We start from the raw sequence: 22,141 nt of genomic DNA, 5'->3' as shown, positions 1-22,141 counted from the left end.
GTTGCTGCATCAAATAGATAATTAAACAATACTACTAATACCCTGATTCCTAATTCTAGGAGACCAAGTAACTTTCCGAATGAACTTTTCATTGTAAAATGGAATATATTAAATATTGATCTCTAGTCAATCTGGGGCAAATGTTCTTTCTATAAATTTTTAGCAGGAACTGAAAAAGAAAAACTTTTAAAATGCTTGCCCAGTGAGTCCTTCTTATGTTTTGTTCTTAACTTTGTCTCTTTGTTCGGAATCCTTGAAATCATCCAGCCTCTCACAGTCAACTACACAATATTAAAAATGATTTTATTATTATTATTATTATTATAGTTTTCAAAGATCCCTTCACAAAGGCTTATTTATGTAGAGTAGATTTCTCATTTTTATGATTTATTATCTTACTGCCTTTATATATAGTTAGCAGTATCTCTTACCTCTTTGTTATAAATCAGACAAGCCACAGTGGGTTACCTTGATAACTTCTAAATATGGTGCTATAGAACATTTCCAATTGGTTTTAAAATATTACTGTTTTGTATAAGTTGCTGAGAATGTAATTTTTTTTAGAAAACTATCTTTTTTGAGAACTAAATGTGAATACTACAACTTATCTTCAGAAATTAGTGGTATTCTTTTCTCTGATAGAACACAATGTGCCTCTTTATACTCTTGGTGAAGTTGGGTTTTCTCCTTTAGTGTGTGTAACTATCATTTACCTGTTTTACACTGTTCATTATTTATTATCCATTATCTTTATATCCATGAAGAACCTGGGTTTTCTGGCAATTTGTCCAAAATCACATGGCTAATAAAGAACACAATCTAAATTCCAAACGAGGGCTTTCTGACCACACAGCCCTACTTACAATAATAAAAATGTTCGTTATTTTCTTATGATGACAGTTTTACATGAAACTTGCTGAAGACTAGAATTAAGTTTCCAAGAATGTATTTCAGAATGATTTTTATCACCTCATGAAAATAAGATATTCTTAAAGAACAATTATTCACATCTTTATTTCTTAATTTCCTTGATGTACTATTCATTTCTTTCCACTTTATTTTGTTATAAGTGCAATTCTTTAGAGTGGATTCATTCATCCTATTTACTTAGGGAAGGAGAAGCTTTAAAATATTGTGAATATATGGGGAGATGTATTGACCAATAACATTTTTTTACAAAACTATTTGATATCAAATATGCTGAATTACTATACATAACTGTTCAGTTGTAGGACTTAGATTGCAAGAATTTTATAATCATTCTTTTCTCTTGGAAGTTCTCAAATACCAAAAATCTCAAGATATTTTATTAGTAGAATCCTTTTATCTTTAATTTTTAATTTCTTATATTTCAGTAAAAGGATAAATATTTTGGTCAGAGCAAAGACTGTGTTTAAAAAATTTGGTAAATAGCTTCTGCCTATAATCATTTAGTAATAGAACCAAAGATATAACTTTCCCAAATCTCCATACTCCTGAATTTGATATTCCTTGAAACTGTGTCCTCTGTCAGGGCAATATAATAATGCCTAGAACAGATAGGAAATTTATTTGAGTTGACTTCAAATAGGTAGTGGTAATGTTATAAATTAAACTTCTTATTACTTTTATGTGCTAATTCCAGTTTCTTAAAAACTATGAAATGCCTTATAATTCAAATTTTAAAAGCAAAAAAAACTGGACTGTACCTCTCATCTGGAAAAATATTCCTACTGTATTATAAGCATAAAATTGTGATGCTATAAATGCGGTATATAATAACCAAAGTTAACTAAAAGTCATCACTTGTTCAGATTATTTTTTTCTAAGAAATAGATTGTATTAACCTATATCTGCTATTTGAAAGTGAATAGAAGTTAGTTCATTTACATGAAAAATTAAAATATGGAAATGGGATATATGTTTAGCATAAGGAGGTCTTAGAAAAAAAAGATACTTAAATACCAATAATTGTGTATTATCCAAGATAGCCCCTGTTTATTGCACACTGAGGCTTACACTTTATATAGTTCAGCCTTATATACTGCATGCCATTTAAAAATAAGTGTTTATGTGATAGGCTCTCCTATAATCTTCATAATAGACTTTCCTCATAGTTTATTATTATAAGGAATGTGGGTGCTTTAAAAACTAAAACAAGTTACCCATCACATTCATAGATAGTAATTTATAACCCCAGAAAATCACTGGAGAACTAAGAAAGATTTAAGAGGATATACAGATTGAAGGAAGACAGTTAGTCTTGATGTAGAAAAATAGAAACAATATGTTTCCTGAAACAGTCTCAGTCTAAACAGAACAGAGCTGGTTATGATTATGTGACAAAATAAGCCTTCTCTGAACAACATAATCAAGAATCTCTTTATTCATAGATATCTTGTTTTAATTCATATCTACTTTTCTCTCACATACTTTTTTTCAAATAAATTTCCAAATATAAAATTCAGATTTTTAGCTGGTATAGACTTTCTGCATACGAGTTTGTAAAATTTGTACAATATAAGAAAGTATACCAATAGAGGGCAGAGAAGTATATGAAAAGTCATATTTTCTTCAAATTGGTAAATTATTTTATATTGTTAAGTAGTTATATTTTCCTTTGTTCTGAGGTTTGTTTTATTCAGCAAAACTTCACAAGCAGTGTGAATTTACAAATAAAATGTAAAGCAGTGTGTGATTTACAAATAAACACAGCTGTGGGAATGACTACATTCTTACTAGAAAGAAATGGAATTTACTGCTATTTTACCTGTGGATAAGCATACTTGACCCATTATCTTTGGGCTCAGTATTCTTTGTTTTGAGTACTATGCCAATATATTGAAAATGTCCAAGTTAAAAGCACACAGAAATACATGACTTTGACCACAAAAAATGAGTTTTAGAGATGAATGACTGAGTAGTATAGATTCATCATTTCTACTTGCAAATCAGCCACTCTCTATACTGTAAAGCAAAGATTCGTCAAGAATTATGATTTCTAAGCCTACCACTGTTGTCTAGAGCAGTCAGAAAACATAAGAGCTCTGAGAAGCTTCTTTTTCAATAAAAAACAATAATGAGTATCTAATGGTATCAGTTTCTCCACTGCAGCACAACCGGGTTGTGTTGAATTTCAGGGCCAAAAAAAATGTATATACATAAAATAATACTTTAAAGCTTTTAGAAGAAAATATACTTTAGATTTTAGGTTAAAGGAGTTCTTGAAAACAAAGATCATAAATTATAAGAAAAAGACAGATAAGAGTCCTATCTCAAAATTTAAACAGTACTCAAAACAGGTGAGCTACTGGAAGGAGGTGTAAACAATACATATAAAAAACAAAATGTTAATGCATATATTGTATCAATAAATAATCAATAAATAAAATTCAACAACCTAATATGTATGTGGGCAAAAGATAAGAACAGGCAATTCACAGAATAAGAAACCTTTACAACCAATAAATATATGAAAAATTATTCCATCTGTCTGGTAATCAGGAAAATGCAAAGTATAACAGTAATATGAGATACTTCATACTCTATCAAATTGGCAAAATGTCAGCCTGACAATACCATGTCCTAGCAAGAATTTAAGAAATATACACTGCTTATGGGAAGTGTGAATTGATACATACATATTTGACAGCATTGTGGCAATATGTTGTAAAATGAAAATGTGGACCACATATGACCCAGGAATTTTACTTCTAAATGTTTATTGTAGAAAAACCCATGTATCTGATGAAGAAGACATGTATAAAGCCAATTAGTGCAAAATAAGGGAGAACAGAATACGTAATTTCTAGGATTCCCAACTCTAAAGCTTTGAATTTACATATTGAAATAGAGGCAACACCTCTACATTCAGAATATTTCATTTTATACTGAACTAACAATGACCCGATCTGTACTCTGGAGAAGACATGTCATTGAAATCCATATTAATAGATTCCCAGTGAATGAATTAGCTATTAAAAGAAACTGAAGTATCCCTGAACCATTTGAAAGAAATTTAATAGGCAGGTTGATTAAAATTTAATAGCTAACTTGTTGGCTATTAAAAGTGCACAGTGTGATAAATCAAGATGTCAGCTCTTCAATTTATGACTTTAGAAAAAAATGATGAAAAAGATTTTGGCTTTCAATAAAGCATTTCTTTGACACTTTGTAATTTCATTAATTGTTTGAATAAAAACAGTAAAAAATATAAAATTATGGTTTCTATGGCTTTAAAACTTGTATAACTTTTAAGGATAGTATGCAGATTATTTTAGCTTTGTTTATTATTATAAACAACTTGGTCTTGATTAATATGGCTGTCTCTATTTTATAAAGTAGCCCTTTAAAATTGAACTAATCATTGCTTACACTGGCTTTCTGTAGATTGCATGTGTGCTGATATTGTTTTGTTACATAGAAAAGCAAAAAATAGGAAACAAAATATTTAAAATAGAAAATGCCTATTGAGTCAGTTCTCCACAGTTCTAGAAGTCTCTTTTATCTATTTACTTTTATTTGTTTATTTATGTTATGTGAATTAATATGTGAATATGAAAATAAAATAATTGAACATTACAGAAAAGCATATTATAAAAATGTAATGCACTCCTATAAGGCTCCTAATAAAATTTTGTTGAAACATATTTTTGGGAGAGGGTGCTAAAAAATGTTTGAAAATCGCTGATATAAATATGTTTAAGAAAAACTATCAGAGTCATGTGTGACCTTGAATAAATTATGAACATCTCTGGACCTGCGTTTCTTTACATATTGAGTGATGATAGTAGATTAGATAAGATTAAAATCTTATTCCATTGTAAATTCTGGATTATAACCTTTCTCCATTATGTTATACTGCAATTGATTAGGTGATACTTACATACATAAGATATATTTTGGGTATTCAGAATCATTTTTTCCAGTTTTCTTGTTTATATTATAGGTCACTCGCCAAAGAAAGAGACATGTCTTTTTTCCTGTATACCTCTTTTCTTAAATATTGAAAAGGAAGTAAAAGCCTCAGGACCCTTTCACCGGAAAGAAGTGCAGGCATGTGTGTGCACAACGGAGCACACAAACATACACCAAAAGCATTTTACATACAATTTTAAGGGTTTCACAACTTCATAGATACCATCTCCTGGTGAAAGATTCCTTGCCTTCCACTGAAGTTAATATTCTAATTCTATAGAAAATACCATCATTAGTGAAATTATTTTTACTTGTTACAAAATGAAGTCTCTGCTTTCGGCCAAAATTAATGTGGCCCAAAACAAAACAAAACCCAAGCACAAAGCTGAAAACAAAAGCACAAAGTCATCACTCAGTAGTAACTCTGCTGTGTGTATAACTCTGACTTGTATGCTCAGTCGATATATATAATGAAAATGACTTCATAAAAGAAAAATATGTCAAACCAAAGGAGAGAGAACCATGAGGGAATTAAGTGGAGGATGAGGTACATTAAGAAAGAGAGAATCATCCAGGTGAAGCTATTTTATTGAAATAAAACAGAACATTTACCATGTTACATGTTTATACATAAAAATTTGAAAATGACGTATATTGGTATGTAACTATTAGAGAATGATGTATTCATTTGGTTCATTAGATCACCGAGGTCTTAATTTATAAAACTTTGGCCATTCGATATGATAAAATAAGAATGTAACTACATTTTTTAAAAAATGAAGTGTGAGGGGCGAGCAGAGTGATAGTTCAAGTTATTTTAAGAGCTTTTCAGTATACTTTTGTTAGCCTGCTGTCAAGAAGAAACATTGTTTGAATTATGTTTCTGAATGATATAATATAGATTCAAGTGAGATCCAACTGTCACCTTGTTTCAGATCTGTTCTTTACTTCACAATTTCAAAGCAGGCAGATCTGCCTTGGAGTTTCAGTCCTCAATTACATGTTCACATTGAACTGACCTAGGCAGTGCTGTCATTCAGGGCCTCCCAATGTCAAAACACCTATTTTATTTTCATAAGGAAAGAAATGTAGCAGTTTTGTGGTAAAAACTACACATTTGAAAAGTGTACTCATTATTCCATTCAAATTTCACTCATTTAAAAACTTTTATATCAAAAACATCAGTCTTCAGGTATAAAGTTAAAAGAAAAAAAAACTCTTCTTAAAATGATTATCTGTGATTTTAAACTTAGTCTTTTTTCAGTAACTTACTGAACTTCCCTAAGTTTTTCAATGTGGAATATGAAAATTCTCTTTTGCTTTCTATCATGCTTTCACCAGAAATAAAGATTTTGTGCTTGGTCTTCTGTCGATAGCCTTGTTAATGATTCGCATATGTTGAAATTCAATGTTAATTCCTTTTCCATGGTTTTATGAAAGAGCTGACCCTTGTTTCTGATAGCAAATATGCAGGTATGACTAGACTGTAGCCAGGATTTAAGGACTCAGAGAATTAAAGAACAGCTATTTTTCACAGCCACCTTGAGCTGTTTTACCCTATTTTAGCTTTTTTGAGTCATGGCAGGTTGTACTGTTTTTTTCCCCTCTAATTAATATCTTCAGTTAGTATTCAGGTAGCATTTTCTATTTCCAAGTAATTATATGAATGTTTATCTTTGCTTTAAAAGTTTCAGTATTATGGCCACTGGTGTAGTATTAGAAGGAAATAAATCACATTAGAAATTAGACAAATGGCACTCTTCAAAAATTTACTCAAAATATAAAACTATTCATAATTGATAAAATGACTTTAGTTTTCATATTTTCAGGATGCCATGGATTTCACATAAATTTTTTCTTTAATTAAGGAAATATTTATTGTGCTCTAAGAACTAACCTAGACATGCGGTATAGAGCAGTGAAAAAACAAAAACCCTATGTATTCCCTGTTTTCCTGGGGTTTACATTCCAGTGAAATTAGCACATAAACATGCTTTTCACATACATAGGCTGTAACTACCTCCCAGCATCAACTGATTTGTGTCTTCAAACTGACTAACCAGTAAGCTTAACTTTTCAGCTGAAAAACAGTGACAGATGGTCTGTAAACACTGATCTTCTTGGAAGTCTTCAGCAATTTCACAGCTATTAGAAGGGAAGTTTACAAATCAGAAGTTAGTTGGAGGTAAGAGAAAGAGGCAGGATGGACAGAACCTTGGAAAATAGTATCAGAATTCAAAGTGACCCTATTAAATTGGAGAAGCAGCTAGAAGCAAACAGAATAGACTTAGGCAAAGACAAGTGAAATGCAGTGCAGCTACAGAGAAAAGACAAAAGTAACTGTGCACATAAAAGATGAAGGTAGACAGGTTCTGTGCAGGTTTTTAGGAAAAGATCTAGGCATTGGCAACAAGCAGGTTTTTTTAGCACAGATGGTGCTACCTTTAAAAAGTATAACTGAAATGCCTAAATGTGAGTGGGTACTGTAGGAAACACTTTCTAGGAAAATTGCTCTTGTTTGGCATGCCAACAGGAAAAATGGCCTCTTGAGGTCACAGCAAACTCTGAGTGTCCATTAAAAATTATTAACTTCTTACACTAGGTGAATCAAATGAAGGATAATTGTTCAGTTATTCAGACATCTCCCTCATTCTTTCAAACTAGCAAACTCATAGAGCTTACCCATAACCTTACATTCTTTGCAAAACATTAATCACCAAACTTTACATCCTGCTCTGTAGTTCCTGTGACTGAGCCCTCACTTGTGTTATAACTCTCCACTTTCAGGACTAAATCAGTTTCAGTGACACTAATTATGTTAGTTTTAAATGGTATATGAAGTATAAAGATGAGCGATAGTTAAAAAGCAACTTAATTTAAATAGTGATTCTTTTTCTATCAGGAAAAAATGTCCTTAATACCAAGGATAAAAAGAAAACTGACTTTATTTTTGTTTTAAATTGTTTTAATGTGTTTGTGTGATTTTAGATTTAATGGCAGGTAGATCTCCAATCATGTCACTCATTAGGGCTGTAGATTAGTAACAGATTCTGTGTTGCACCCGGATTTGAGGAAGCACCCTACCAAAGCCATGTGGCGGGGACTGAATATTGTTCCATTTCACCAACATTGTGTCATAATACAGCTGTATACCAATCCATTTCTGCTATTGTTGCTTGCCTTTCTAGCTCAGCAGGAATTGATGGTAAATAAGTGAACTTTAAAATTCAGTCTTCCTGTATTAGTAGATTTCACTGATATAAGTACTTTAAATTTAAAGTACATTCAAAAATTAGAAAAACACTAAGAAAAACTGAAAGGGAACTTTATGCTAAGAAAGCTAGAACCAGATTATCTATACAAATTGTGATAGCTTTGTTAGAATTCCATCATGGAGCTCCATTTTTGTATGATTAAACTTTTTTTATTCTCACATTATTAGCTTTTTTGTAAACTGAACGCTAAACAGAAACCAAAATATTGAGTCACCTTCTTCTTGCTTATGCTTGATTTTTCCCAACTCAATTGTTTCCTTATTCTAACGTATAGATCATCTTTTTTTAAATTACATTCTTTTATCATTTATTTATTAGTTTTTGAATTCAGGTAAATTGACATATAACATTATACTAGTTTCAGGTGTATAACAATTAAATACTCGTATATATTATGAAATGGTCACCACAATGAGTCTCGTTCACATTCATCACCATAAATAATTACAGTTTTTTTTTCTTCTGATGAGAACTTTTAAGCAGATCATCTTCTTTTACATCAGCAGGTAAAAAAAAAAAAAAAAAAAAAAAGGAATATTTTCTTTTATAAGCTATATGAAGCCAGAGAAAAAAGTGACGAGCCATCTTTCCAGCCTACTGTTTGTTTTCCAGTTAGTTTAAATTACATAATGTGTAGGAATAAAGGGAATGTGTAGAGATGTACATATAAGTCCCAGACATAAAGATCTTACCCTTATTTGATCTATAAGGAAGTGTAAAGAGTTTGAGCAATTTTATATTTTTAAGGTTTTTACCCTAGTTCATTTTAAGTTGCTTACACCTTTCATTTTTTATTTAAATGCTTATTTAGAGTAACTTTAGAAGACAGCTACTTGTGTTAGAAGACTAACTTTCCTTTTTACTTGAGAAAAGGCTGCAATAATAAATATTAGGTAGCAGATACAATTTACAGGTAGTTTGCTTTCTAAAAATGTTGGGCAGACCAAATCCTGTCTCAAACAATTAATCTTAAATTTGTGTAACATCAACAATATCCATGTTTAAGATTAACAATATTCCATTTTTTATCTGAAAGGCACCGTAGCCAACTCTTTTTAGCTTTTCATACTAATATACCATGTATTTAAGTCATCAATGGGAAACAATAACCTGATATGCCCATTATATGATAAATTGAAGATCTGTCATCTCACTGTGTAAAGACATTTAAATGTATATGAAGTACAATTTCAGCAAATATTCATCGAGCACACGGAAAACTTCTGTGCTAGTTCTATGCTAGTTCTTTGCAGAATGTGTAGGATGCAAACATATGGCTTATTTCCTGATAAAACTGAAACTTTCTAGCTCTAGCAATCAGACAAGCTTTATTGTCCTTTAAATCAATAGTTCACTTTCCCAATTTTGAGGTTAAAATATTTATTTGACTGGTAATTTACTATAAAACAAAGAGCTATGATTAAGAAAAAATTAAAACTGCCATGGCCAAGATTTTCATTTTTTTAACATTTCTATGAGTGACTGAATGTTCTTGTCATATTCATTCAATATAGATTACTTTTTATTTTGTTGTAGATTCACTTGCAGTTGTATGAAATGATACAGAGATTATGTACCTTTTACCCAGTTTCCCTCAATAATATCTTGTAAAACTGTACTACAGTGTTACAGCCAGGATATTGACATTGAAACAGTCCTCCAATTTTGTTCAGATTTCTTCTATTTTACTTGTATTTAATTGTGTGTGTGTGTGTGTGTGTGTGTGTTTAGTTCACTGCAATTCTATCACAAGAGTAAGTTTGTGTATCCACCACCATAGCCAAGATACAGAGTCATTCCATCACCTCAAGGATGCCTCATGCTGCCCTTTTATTACCATACGCACCTCCCTTCCGTTTGCATTTTTAAACCCTGGCAACCACTAATCTATTCTCCATTTCTATAATTTTGTCATTTCAAGAATATATGTATTTATAGAATCATTCAGTTTTTGAATTGTCTCTTTTACCCAGTATAACTCTCTAGAAATTCATCCAGGTCATTATGTGTATTGATAGTTGTTCCTTTTTATTCCTGAGTAATATTCCATGGTATGGATGTGCCACAGATTGTTTAACTGTTCACCAGTTGAAGGACATCTGGGCTCTTTCCCATTACGGGCTATTACAAATAAAGCTGCCATGACCATTCATCTGTAGGTTTTTGTGTGAACATAAATTTCCAGTTCTCTGGGATAAATGTTCAAGAGTACAATTGTTGGGTGGTATGGTAATTGCACGTTTAGTTTTATAAGAAGCTGCCAAACTGTTTTTCAGAGTAGCTGTACTATTTTACATTCCTACCAGCAAAGTACGAGTGATCCAGTTTCTCTTCATCCATGCCAGCATTTTTGTCACCACCATTTTTAAGTGTGTAATGACATCTCATTATGGTTTTAACCTGTATTTTCCTAATGACTAATAACAGTTATTTTCTCATTATGAGCTTGTTTGCCACCTGTATACCCTCTTCCATAAAATGTCTGTTTATACCTTTGGCCCATTTTCTAATTAGATTGTTTTTGGTTTTGTTTCTTGTTGATTGTTTTTTACTGTTGACCTTTGGGAGTTGTCCAAAGTCCCATATATCCCAGATACTATTCCTTTGTTGGATTGCAAATATTTGTAAATTTGTTTGCAAGTATTTTCTCCTGTTCTATATATTTCTATTCTCTAATATATATATTTAAATTAATATATACCTGTGTTTTCAACCTATCCTTATATAATTTGTGTTTTTCTTTCTTCATTTTTCTTTTCTTTATCACCTAATGTAAACATACATTCTGCCTATCATTTCCATACATGGCCTAATTATATTTAATAAAACTGTCATTCTCAATTTTTTGCTTTTTTGGTTAAATGACTCTTGAGGGTGGGAGGTTGTAAGCATACTGACAGTATGTTAGAGATTAAGTACATCGGTTCATAAAGAGATGAAAGAGTTTAACTTTGTTACTTTGCTATGCCAAAGTCCAAACAACCAGTTGGAAAATGGAAAATGGAATTATATGTATTGCTTGATACCATGAAGTTAATATTTTATTTAAAATATTTAAAAATAATATCCTTATGATTATTTTATCAGATTTGTAAGTTCACCTAATTAGTATGCTTACTATGGTGTACTAATAAGTGTGATTGCATTTTAGTTTATTTCAATTTAAAGAATTCTTCTTCATAGAATTTTAAGTAATGTCAAAATCTTCTGTTGTGTCAACAGCTGCTCTCCAAATGAGTGTTTTATCATAAATGTTGCCTTTTATTATTTCATTGAAAACAACCCAATGGTTTCCGTGATTGAGGGAATGTTTTGTTTAATTTTAACTTTTCTTTCTGTGTTTTAAACTTTTCTTTCAGCTTTTGTTTTGTGTTATATGTTTTGTTTATACGGAAGACTATATTTTGCTTTTTTAAAAAATTTTTCATTTTTAGCAAGCATGGGAATATATTTTTGCTTACACTCTGGGAAAGAGAAGACCCTAAATGTGGCTTAATCAACATTGTAAATCGTTTAATTTCTTTCCCATTGAGTTGGATATGTGCCTTGATGGAAACGTGTGCTTTAGTGGCATATATTTTTGAGTCTAACTAGCTACCTGCCTGTAATCAGGACTATATCAACTGTTGTCATTCTAAATGTTTCCTTTCCTTTTTTTCAAACACATTTGCCTGATTGACCTTTTTTTTTTCTCTGTCTTTCTATGGGGCTGCTCCAGGAGCCATGGCTAATCATCTTATAAGCAATGCTCTGCTTCGTCCGCATGGTACTAACAATCCCTATAATACATTGCTTGGGGAACCGGCGGTCTGTAACAACCCTTCTGTCAGCATGTACAACGCACAAGGTGTGCTGGAGTTTATTTTAATTTTTTCAAGTGAGAGTCCCAGTTTATGTAGCTTTTGTGGCCACATTCTATTTTTCTTTCTTTCTTCCTGCCTTCTCTTTCTTTTGGAAGCAGATGCACAGACTCTTTTTGCCTTCCACCCCTCTTGGTGCTTTTATTTTCCATTTTCCTTAGGTTTTCCTTAGTAAGAAATGGATTCCTTCCTTCTGATAAACAAATACTTGATTCATCAATATGTTTTTGTTTCTCTGTAATGTTGTAAAGTGTATTGTGGTTTGTCAGTACTTTTCTTGTTGTTGATTGATTTCTATATTAAATACCTATGTATTCATTTTAAGAAATGAGATATTTGCCTAAGGTAAGTAAGATAAAGGAAGACTTGGTTCAGCAATCTTAAGATCAAGAAAGTAATCTTACTCTGTTATACCATGAATCACACTCTAGGCACAAACATCACTACAGATGAAAGCACTTAGATCAACTCCATGGAAAACACTGAAATAAGCTGTGGTGGAAAGAACAGTGAATTGAACAGTAGCAGATCAGGTTCTACCATAGCTTGATATTGCCTCTATGAACTGGCTCAGGAAGCTCATGAAATGCTTTTTCTACTGTGGCTGCATGTTAAAAACAAAGGTTTTGAATATGGTTCCTCTGTATATCCTCCAACTTTAAATGATTTAAAAATTTAATTGTATCTCAAACACATAAGCATAAATCTCTTTAAAACCACTTACAATCTAAGCATTTTTACATGACTTTTTACCTTTTCTAAGCTAAAAAATGTATTGGGGTATAAGAAATTTAAAATATTCATATCATAAATAAAGTGACCACAGGAAAAATTTATTCAAGTAAAAGTGTCATAAAAGAAAAATTTTAGTCAGTGATACACCTATTTAAAATTATATTTGAAAGAAAATTCACAATAACAAAGAGACTTTGGTGGTTCCTTCAAATTGGATGAGACAGATTAGCAATATTTTAAATTTTTCCCAGGCAATCTTGAATAAAATTTCTATTATCCTCTTTGGGAATCTGTGTGTGTGTGTGTGTGTGTGTGTGTGTGTGTGTTCTCAGTCAGAGGTAAAAGATTAGTGGCATGAGTGCGAAAAACTTGGTGTGCATGCTTATTCCAGAAAAGCATGTTTGTTGCAACATGGTCATTGGGTGTCTAAAACCATCTGAGTTTCCCAGGTGACACCTTGTCAGATACGAAGGAGAATTTTAAATTATTTCAAAAATACCAAAGCCAGTAAGTCAGAAGTGACTTCAGGAATAGTCAAGTTGTTTTTCAATAGGATTAAATAATTAAGCAAACTGTCAGTTTTATCCAGTTTCTTAAGGACCTACACCTAAGAATCATAGACTTAGAATCAAAAGAAGAGATAGAACTCATTGAATCCTCTGTACCACATTGTGCACCTTCTGTCAACCTGTGCTTAAGTATTTCCTCTAATGAGGCCCTTCCTACCTCGGGATTTTATATATTCAATTGTTGAAGTGCTCCATTCGTTATAAATATTTTTTCTTTCCACCAAGTCGAAATTTGCCTGTGGCTGTGATGCTTAGGTTTGCCTTCTAGAACAAAGATGAGCAGAGCATTTTTCTGCTGTCTGTGGCAATCCTTTAAATATTTGAAGGCCGTTAATCTGGCTTCTTTTAGTCCTCCATTTTCTAGTAAAGCAACCTCAGTGCTATCAGGAGGAGAACGTTTCTTCATGGTTGTCCCCCTTTACATTGTCTACCATTTGTCAATGTCCCTATTTCATTGTAGCACTCAATGATGTGTATATTACATAATGCACTAAATGTGGTTTGTCAGAACAATTTTGCAGACCTTATAGAGTTGTTTGGGTTTTTCCCTTTATTTTCATTGGGCTAAATGACATAAGTGTGTCATTAGAGTATTTTAAATTGTTCTGACATATTAATAAGTTTTGAATGATGTTAAATGAAGATTTATACCATATTTGCATATTAAATCTATTCTACATTATTCACCTTATACAAAGAGTTGTTGGAAATTGTTTTAAAATAAATAATAGTTTAGATCATATTTTGTTTAGCTTTTTTGATTATTCAGATATAATTTCTAATGTCTTAAATAATGAAAAACTAACAATCATTAATCTGTATGTTTTCCTTAATTCAGTATCTGCCTTCTTGTCTTATCTTACTTCTGGTATCCTAAATTAGGAGATTTTTCTAAGGATGGAACACTATTATAAACACTATCAAAGAGAAATTCTCACGACAAAATTTAAAATAATACCATATAAATCCAAAGTTTTATTCCTATCGAGCCTATTACTGAATATTGCTATTAAGATTATAAAAAAATATACAAAGGATTCTTCAGAATGGATTTGATGTTTATGCCAGTAAATTAAATTCTACTGACTTTTCTTAAAAACAAAAGTAAATAATTTTATTATTGGTTTTCAGAGTCAGAAATGGAATTGTTCAACTACTTTATGTTTTAATATTTTTGAGATGTTAAGAAACTATGGTAGTGCTTAAAATAATTTTTTTACCACTGAACAAAAAACTTGGTGATTGTCATATTGCTACTAATCTTATGCTTTCAGATGAATGCACTTATATTCTTACTGGCAAGGTGAAATCTTACATGAAATATAGGTGGCTCGGTATGTACTGGAGTGGATTATGTTGAATTACCACTTGGTTCTGTTCTGTTGGTCCTTTAATTCTGTTGTACCAATGCCATTCAAGCAAAGAAGCATTCAGATTTAAAGTATCCATTTTTGTTTGTGATGCCTTTATTTAAAATATGTAAAGATATGTTACAGTATTACTAATGCATATAGAGTTAGGAATAAAGATAAATAATATAATTTTGTTATATTAGATTCAGATTCTATCTGTGGAAATATTTAAAACTTCATGCATAGTATTTCTGGACCATTATCTTCTTGTCAGTATTGGAGAATTTAGTTTTTGTTAGATAAATCTCATTATAGATTAACCTGTCAACAAAATGTAATATAGAGAAGTCATGCTTTTACAAGTTAATTTACATTTTAAAGTAACTGAATTCAATTCTAAAACTTTAAAGAAAAACATATCTCTAGGATGGGATATAGAGAAGAATACATTATAGTTGTCAAGAATACAAGGTTATAGTATAAAGTATATAAATAAATATTCTGTTATAGCTTTCAAAGCCTAAGGCAGATGTGAGGAGAAGGAGGTAGACAGTAGTGCACGGAGGCAATCTAGAAGATTCCCATTATGATCCCAGTTCTGCCACTGTTAGCAGAAGTGGCGTTAGATAAGGCTCAGTCTCTTTTGGTTGAAGCTTCCTCATCTTAAAAAGCAGGAGCTGAACTTCAGTTATCTCTTATGTGCTTTCCAGTTCTAAAATGTTATCATTTACGGAAGGAGCCATAATGAGCCTACTAGCAATTTCCATCTGTTACTATACTAGTTTGGCTTTTTATTTCCAATTCTCTTTCTAAATGTGTTTTGAAACTTTAGAAGAAATTTTCTCTGCATTTTGAAATATTGTTGGTCTTTTGCTGAGAAGCAAGTCGACTTTTAAAGTACAAAAACAGTATCTCTAAAGCAACGGCTAAATTATAACAAGTTGGAATCTCTTGAAATGATACAGCCCAATGACATCGCTGGTTTTTATTTTGTGATGATTTAACCTTCTTATAAACAAAATCAGCAAGAGCAGGTTTTTTGACAGCATTAAAATATGAGGGTTTTCTTTTTTTAAATAATTTTGCTACTATTGTTTTTAAAGGATTAACTTTTAAAATGTTAGATTGCATATGATTGTGCAACAGTCCAGAAGAAAACCTGATATTGATTGGTGGTATTTTTTCCCCCCTCACATTTTCTTGATACAGAATAATGGTTGCATTTAGCCTTTTTCTTTCTCCATAGTTATACAACTTTTGAATATGAGCTCCAGAAATGACAGTATCGATCAGTATAATTTACAAATGATAAAAAGCACTTGTATAGGTACAGTGGGAGAAAAATAACCTTTGTACATGAAAAAAAAGATACATAAGAGAAAACACAATTATGAAAAGTTCAAACTGTGGTATTTTTCTCTGTATATAAACAAAAGAATTTATTTATAATCTTGCTGAAAAATTTTAAAGTTAAATGACATTCCTTAGGAGCAACTATGTCCTAACCTATACACACACATATATACATAATACTGAATTTTAGTTGTGGAAATAGTCATAGCTTGCCCTCAAGATTTTACTCTCTTTGGTTGGTGTGATAATTTTAACTTTAAAATAAGTGTGTATTTGTTTGAAATTTACAAACTGCAGAAACGCTTATTAAAGACTCATTAGCATGTATTATGGGGGTTTCTTATTTTCTGACTAACATTTCAGTATTTTTAATTATGATAAACCATGTAACACAGACTCATGAATTTTGGGGCAGTGGAACTATTTCCTTTGACTCTTTTTTCTGCATATCATCAATTTGCTTTTTACTCATGTTTCTTCTACTGTCGCTGTAAGCTTACTTGTTGTTTTTTCTTTCCTTTTCTTCATGCTGTCGTTTAGAGCCCTACAGAGAGACAAGTATGGGAGTAAAGCTAAACATTGCATATCAAATGTAATTTTTTTTAGTTCACTTTTATTGCATCACATATAGATGATGTAGTTATTAAAAACAGTTCATCTCACAATTTAAAAACTAAAGAACCTATGAATCAACTTATATAAATATATGTTAATAGAGATTAGACGCTTTTGTTGTCTGATTCTTTTATTGTGTCACATAACATAGTTGTTAAGTCTCATGTAATGTTTGTGTGAGTTAAATTGTTTTTAAATTAAGCATTTATTTTTGCTAAGTAATTCATAAACTTTTAATTTTCATTACTACATTCCATCATACAAATACATGCAACATACCCAGTTTATTTAACTATGGCTGTTTTCAAGCCATACCCAATGCATTGACAACAGAAGTAATAAACACGTTTCAATGCATCAGTTGCTCAACCATAACCATCAAGCCTACCATAGCAGCCTCTGCAGCAGCAATCACCCATCACATATGGCCCTTTAAAAAGCATTTACTTTTATTTTTTCTTAACATTGTGGATTTGTCTACAAGATATCTTATAACATGAAAATAAATCGCTTCACCCTATGTCTGTGATGGCTGCTTTTTTAATGTAGTTAATGCATTGCTATTTTTGAAAACTGTGTTACTTGAATACAGAGTATGCATCAGAAGTCCATATAAAAATTGTTACATTTGGGATACTTTATTTAAACAAGTAATGAACTAGTTGTTTTGGTAAACATAACTGCATCACAGATATAGAATGAATGCTATATTTTCACAAGTTAGTGATGTTTTGACAAGTTTAATAGAATTCTTCAATTAATTGTTCTATAAAGAAATACCCTTTATTATTTAGCAGTATTTGTTAAATGTTTGTGTTTTATTTTCTTTTGTGTTTGCATTTGGAGAGATTTATGGAATTATTATAGATCCTTGGATTTCTGTTCGTTCAAGAAAATGCAAAAACCTTGAAGAAGCATGTGGTCAAATTTATTTCACTGCAGCTGTTTCTTCCCAGAATAAGACATTTAATCTCTTTTAAACCCAAAGTTTAATATGCACACAAAGTCATCACTCGTTATGAAATGGAACCTTTAATACTGACACTGTGTTTTTAGGAATCAGATCCCCCATGTCTTTACACAGTCTTTTGTAGAATTATCTAATGACCCTAAACAATTACTAATGGATTAATATATAATAGTAACGAAAGTACTTATAGCAGAAAAAAAAATTGGAAAGTAAATCCAAATATTTTTTTTTGAAAGTTCCTATGTGCAAATTACTTTGAAGTGCCATTTATTTGACTAGGCATTATTTCATGACTATATCATTCTGACGGATTTAACATAATCCTTTTGTGGTTTTGTGTGTAGGGATTATTTTCAATCTTATAAATTACGTATCAGATCATTAGAGCCTGCTCAAATCTTACTTTGACCAGTATATTCAAAGTACCACACATGAATTATGTTAATTTTATACCTATTTCAATTTTAAGACAGCACATAAAATTAAAGGTAATGAATTATTGGATTGACTTTGGTGTGTATAAATTGAAAGCTATGAACGACTACAGCAAAATTTTGCGTTTTTTTCCCTAAGTTATAACCAAATATGTTTCAAATACTGTCAAACAATGTTTGTGTGGAAATTGCAAATTTATAGGGTTTTTTTAAATTCTTTTAAAGATTTACTTCAAATACTTCTTTTCTGTTTATAAGATTTCTATCAATTGTCCAAGTATCATATATATATATAGATATGTACATACAGATTTAATATTTTTTTATTTCCAAACATTTTATACTTAATTAAAATTGCTAGCAATTTATACATACTTCATAGTCGGGTGTTTTCACTTTTGTGTTTGTGTGTGTGTTCTATGGCCAATTGGATATAAATGTCATAATGTTTTGTAATCTTTTTCAGAGGGGCTTCTGAACAATGCCAGGGATACAAGTGTCATGGATACTCTACCACTGAATGGTAACCATGGCAATAGTTACAGCATTGCCAGTGGCGAATACTTGAGCAACTGTGTGCAAATCATAGACCGTGGCTATAACCATAACGAGACCGCCCTAGAGAAAAAGATTCTGAAGGAACTCACTTCCAACTATATCCCGTCTTACCTGAATAACCATGAGCGCTCCAGCGAACAGAACAGGAATCTGATGAACAAGCTGGTGAATAACCTGGGCAGTGGGAGTGAAGATGATGCCATTGTCCTGGATGATGCCACCTCCTTTAACCATGAGGAGAGTCTGGGCCTAGAACTTATTCATGAGGAATCTGATGCTCCTTTGCTGCCCCCAAGAGTTTACTCCACAGAGAACCACCAGCCACATCATTACACCAGAAGGCGGATCCCCCAAGACCACAGTGAGAGCTTTTTCCCTTTGCTAACCAACGAGCACACAGAAGATCTCCAGTCACCCCATAGGGACTCTCTCTACACCAGCATGCCGGCACTGGCTGGTGTGCCCGCCGCAGAGAGCGTTACCACCAGCACCCAGACCGAACCCCCACTGGCCAAATGTGGTGATGCCGAAGATGTTTACTACAAAAGCATGCCAAACCTAGGCTCCAGAAACCACATCCATCAGCTGCATACCTACTACCAGCTAGGCCGCGGTAGCAGTGATGGATTTATAGTTCCTCCAAACAAAGATGGGACCCCTCCAGAGGGGAGTTCAAAAGGACCTGCTCATTTGGTCACTAGCCTATAGAAGATGACAGAAATTTAAGCCAACAAAACTGCTAACACCTGGTTGACTGTTCTGAGTTGATATAAGCAGTGGTAATAATGTGTGTACTCCTAAATATGCTGTTCTTAAACGACAAACACAAACTCTCAGACTTCTTTTTTCTTTTTTTTTTTTTTTAAACTGGGATTTTTTTAGGTCAGCCCAGGGGAGAAAGATCATTGCTGAAATTCCCCTGTGCCAGCTTCTTTCCTGTCCTTCCCCCCTCAGATGGAGACTTCATTATGTTAATGAACGAGATTTGAAGAAGATGGCGCTCATTGTGGCCTTGTTGAATTATGTTGTGTTTGTTCTAACATCTCTGATGCTCTGTTACTATAATTACAAGGACCTGATTTTTTAAAAGGCCAGAACACTTGTTTGAAAATTAGTAACAATGCTGCATCTAGATTGGAGTGCTGCACAAACATAAAATCAAAGCAAACTATCACATAGTGGTTTTTAGTCGCTCACAACCTGAATTCACCACAGCAGGAATAGCTGAGGTGTACAAAATAAAACAACAAAATCGATAATGAAATGGAGGGGAATTCTAGAATTATATGCTAAATGCATATTTTATGATTTGCTGTATTAACTGATGATAAAACTAATGGCAGAAAAAAATTTGAACAATTCTATGTAATGTACAGATACTAGCATTGCACATGTAGTCTGCTTTCTGTTCCTCCAGAATTTGAGTCCTGTTAATGTAGTGGAAAAAAAAGAAATTTTCTTTTTCTTTCGTGCTGGTCTTGCAAGTTTGTCTACCAGTAAGAGAGCAAAGTTTCCTTCCTTTCTTCTTTTTTTCTTCATTTTCTTTTCTTTCTTTCTTTCGTTCTTTTTTTTTTTTTTTTGCCTTTTTTTTCTTTAAAATTTCACATGGCAAAAAATAAATAAATAAATAAAATAAATAAATGAAGCTATCACTTTATAAGAATCATTTTCTAGTAATGCAAACAAATTATTTTTTACAAAAAAAATAAAATAAATAAAATTAGACTTCCTTCCCTCACTATATATCTTTATTCAGTCAGAATATTTCCAGGAACATTTTTGCAATTAGAGCAGGAAGAACTTTTCTGTTTACGGTGCACATCTGTTATAATGCAAAACATATTTGGCAAGCAGTTCATCACTAAGAGAGTAGCTATGATTCTAGAAGTAAAGAGGTGTCAATAGAACTAGTGGGGCTTCTGCATGTGAGAAATGGTATCCCATGGGTGTGAAAGTGCTGAATGCTCAGTCTGTTCCCCAAGTGGGCACCTGCACTACCAATTTTTAAAAGAAATTCACTCCCTCGTAGAAAGAATTGAAAGGTCAATTATTTTGAAGTGATTTTTTTAAAAACTTCTGTTTATTAACAGGAAAATTTATTTATTTGACAGGATTTTAAGTAATGTAGGAATACAAGAGGTAAATTAGCAGCACATATAATTTTTTTTAAATTTATGATCCATTTTGTATGGTCTCAAAGTTGGATGACCTCATTACTAATATTTGTTGTAAAAGTGAAACTTGTTTGCCAACCAATAAACAACTGATTGAGATTTAGAAGATATTGTATTGATGTATGTACTATATGATTAATTATTCTTTTCATTTTTCTCGTCTTTCCTTCTGTTCTCAATATATAAACTTTGTTAATCCTCTGTGGCCCAAATGAGCCATGCAAAAGAAATCAACCTGCTTAAACTAAGCACAAAATTATACAGTTTTTGCAAAGTAATCCAGAAAAATGGGATGGGCATGTTTATGTTGGCTGAAATAAGATGCATAACGTACTTTCGAGCAGGTTAATATCTAGGTTAACATGTGCTTATTTATAAGCCAACTGCAGTCACACGGCTTATTATAAATAAGTCAGCTTCAGTCAGAGATTTCAGTATTGAACTGGGGAAGGGGGGATCATATTTTTTCCTCCTTTGTATGCTTCATTTTGATGTTGGATATTAAATTCACTCAATTGGCTAAAAATGCAAGAATAATGGCAAGGAGAATATCCATTTTATAAAGATGGTACTATAAGACAGTTTTTTGCTAATTCTTTGTTTTTCTATATATGGATAAAATGGGAGGGAAAAAGTCCTTTTAAAGAAACTTTCTAGATCTCCAATTACTGAAGAATCTTTACCAGCAGTGTCCAAGCATGGAGATCCTCCTAGGGCAAAGTTAGAATGCATTTGCCAAATTGTAATTTCTGTTATATTATGTGATATCTTGGCAATTTCTTTTTCTTTATTTTTTTCAAAAAAAATTTAAGCACCAACCACTTATAAATGAATTTCTTAAGATTAGAAGGAGTAGTTTAGAGAATAGCCAGTAATCTATACATACAGTTTTAAAATATATAACAAAAGAAAAAATTCTGTGCTGGGCCAGAGTACATCATAACCTTAAATTAATATCACCTCAAAATATCTTATGCACCATTCCTTTTTAGTCATTTGACATAAGTATTTTTTAAGTCTACAGATTTTCTCTAAGTTGCAGGAGAACCACAAGCTTTAATAGTAATTAGGTTTTCTCATACCACATATGGCAATATTAGCACCTGAAAGGTGGTTAGCCTATCTGTTACATAGAATACATTTGGTAATGAAAGAATCCTTTTTAGGCATGTTTAAGGTAACTTCAGAAACACAAATGTAGTCTGTGGATTTATGAGTATTTATGCTAGTTTTGCCAATCCAACAGTAATCTATGTGAAAGCAGCGCCATCAATAAGAAGCTAGTTTCACAGAATAATGGGGAAACTACCTCAATTCAGCTTGCTGATGCTGCCGATTCTGATTTTCTGC

The 22,141-nt window shown here is 31.9% G+C and overlaps 1 protein-coding gene across 33 annotated transcripts in view; it reads left to right on the top strand.

The window, feature by feature from the left end:
- Nucleotides 1-19,325, top strand: part of ADGRL3 (adhesion G protein-coupled receptor L3) — a gene marked incomplete at both ends in the record, with an annotated part of 572,210 nt that extends 552,885 nt beyond the window's left edge. For 19 of the 33 annotated variants that reach the window (XM_082653318.1, XM_082653323.1, XM_082653313.1 and 16 more), the window contains one exon: nt 18,526-19,325. In XM_082653318.1, the coding sequence (XP_082509444.1) occupies nt 18,526-19,325 (800 nt within the window). Of the gene's footprint in view, nt 1-11,889; nt 12,019-16,580; nt 16,633-18,525 lie in introns of all 33 variants that reach the window. The other 14 variants (XM_082653329.1, XM_082653331.1, XM_082653328.1 and 11 more) reach the window with 5 other exon arrangements.
- Between the last annotated feature and the right edge of the window lie 2,816 nt (nt 19,326-22,141).

Source organism: Grampus griseus, assembly GCF_964374135.1.
Source record: "Grampus griseus genome assembly, chromosome: 4".
NCBI classification, from domain to species: Eukaryota; Metazoa; Chordata; class Mammalia; order Artiodactyla; family Delphinidae; genus Grampus; species Grampus griseus.
This window is presented reverse-complemented; position numbering and strand designations above follow the sequence as displayed.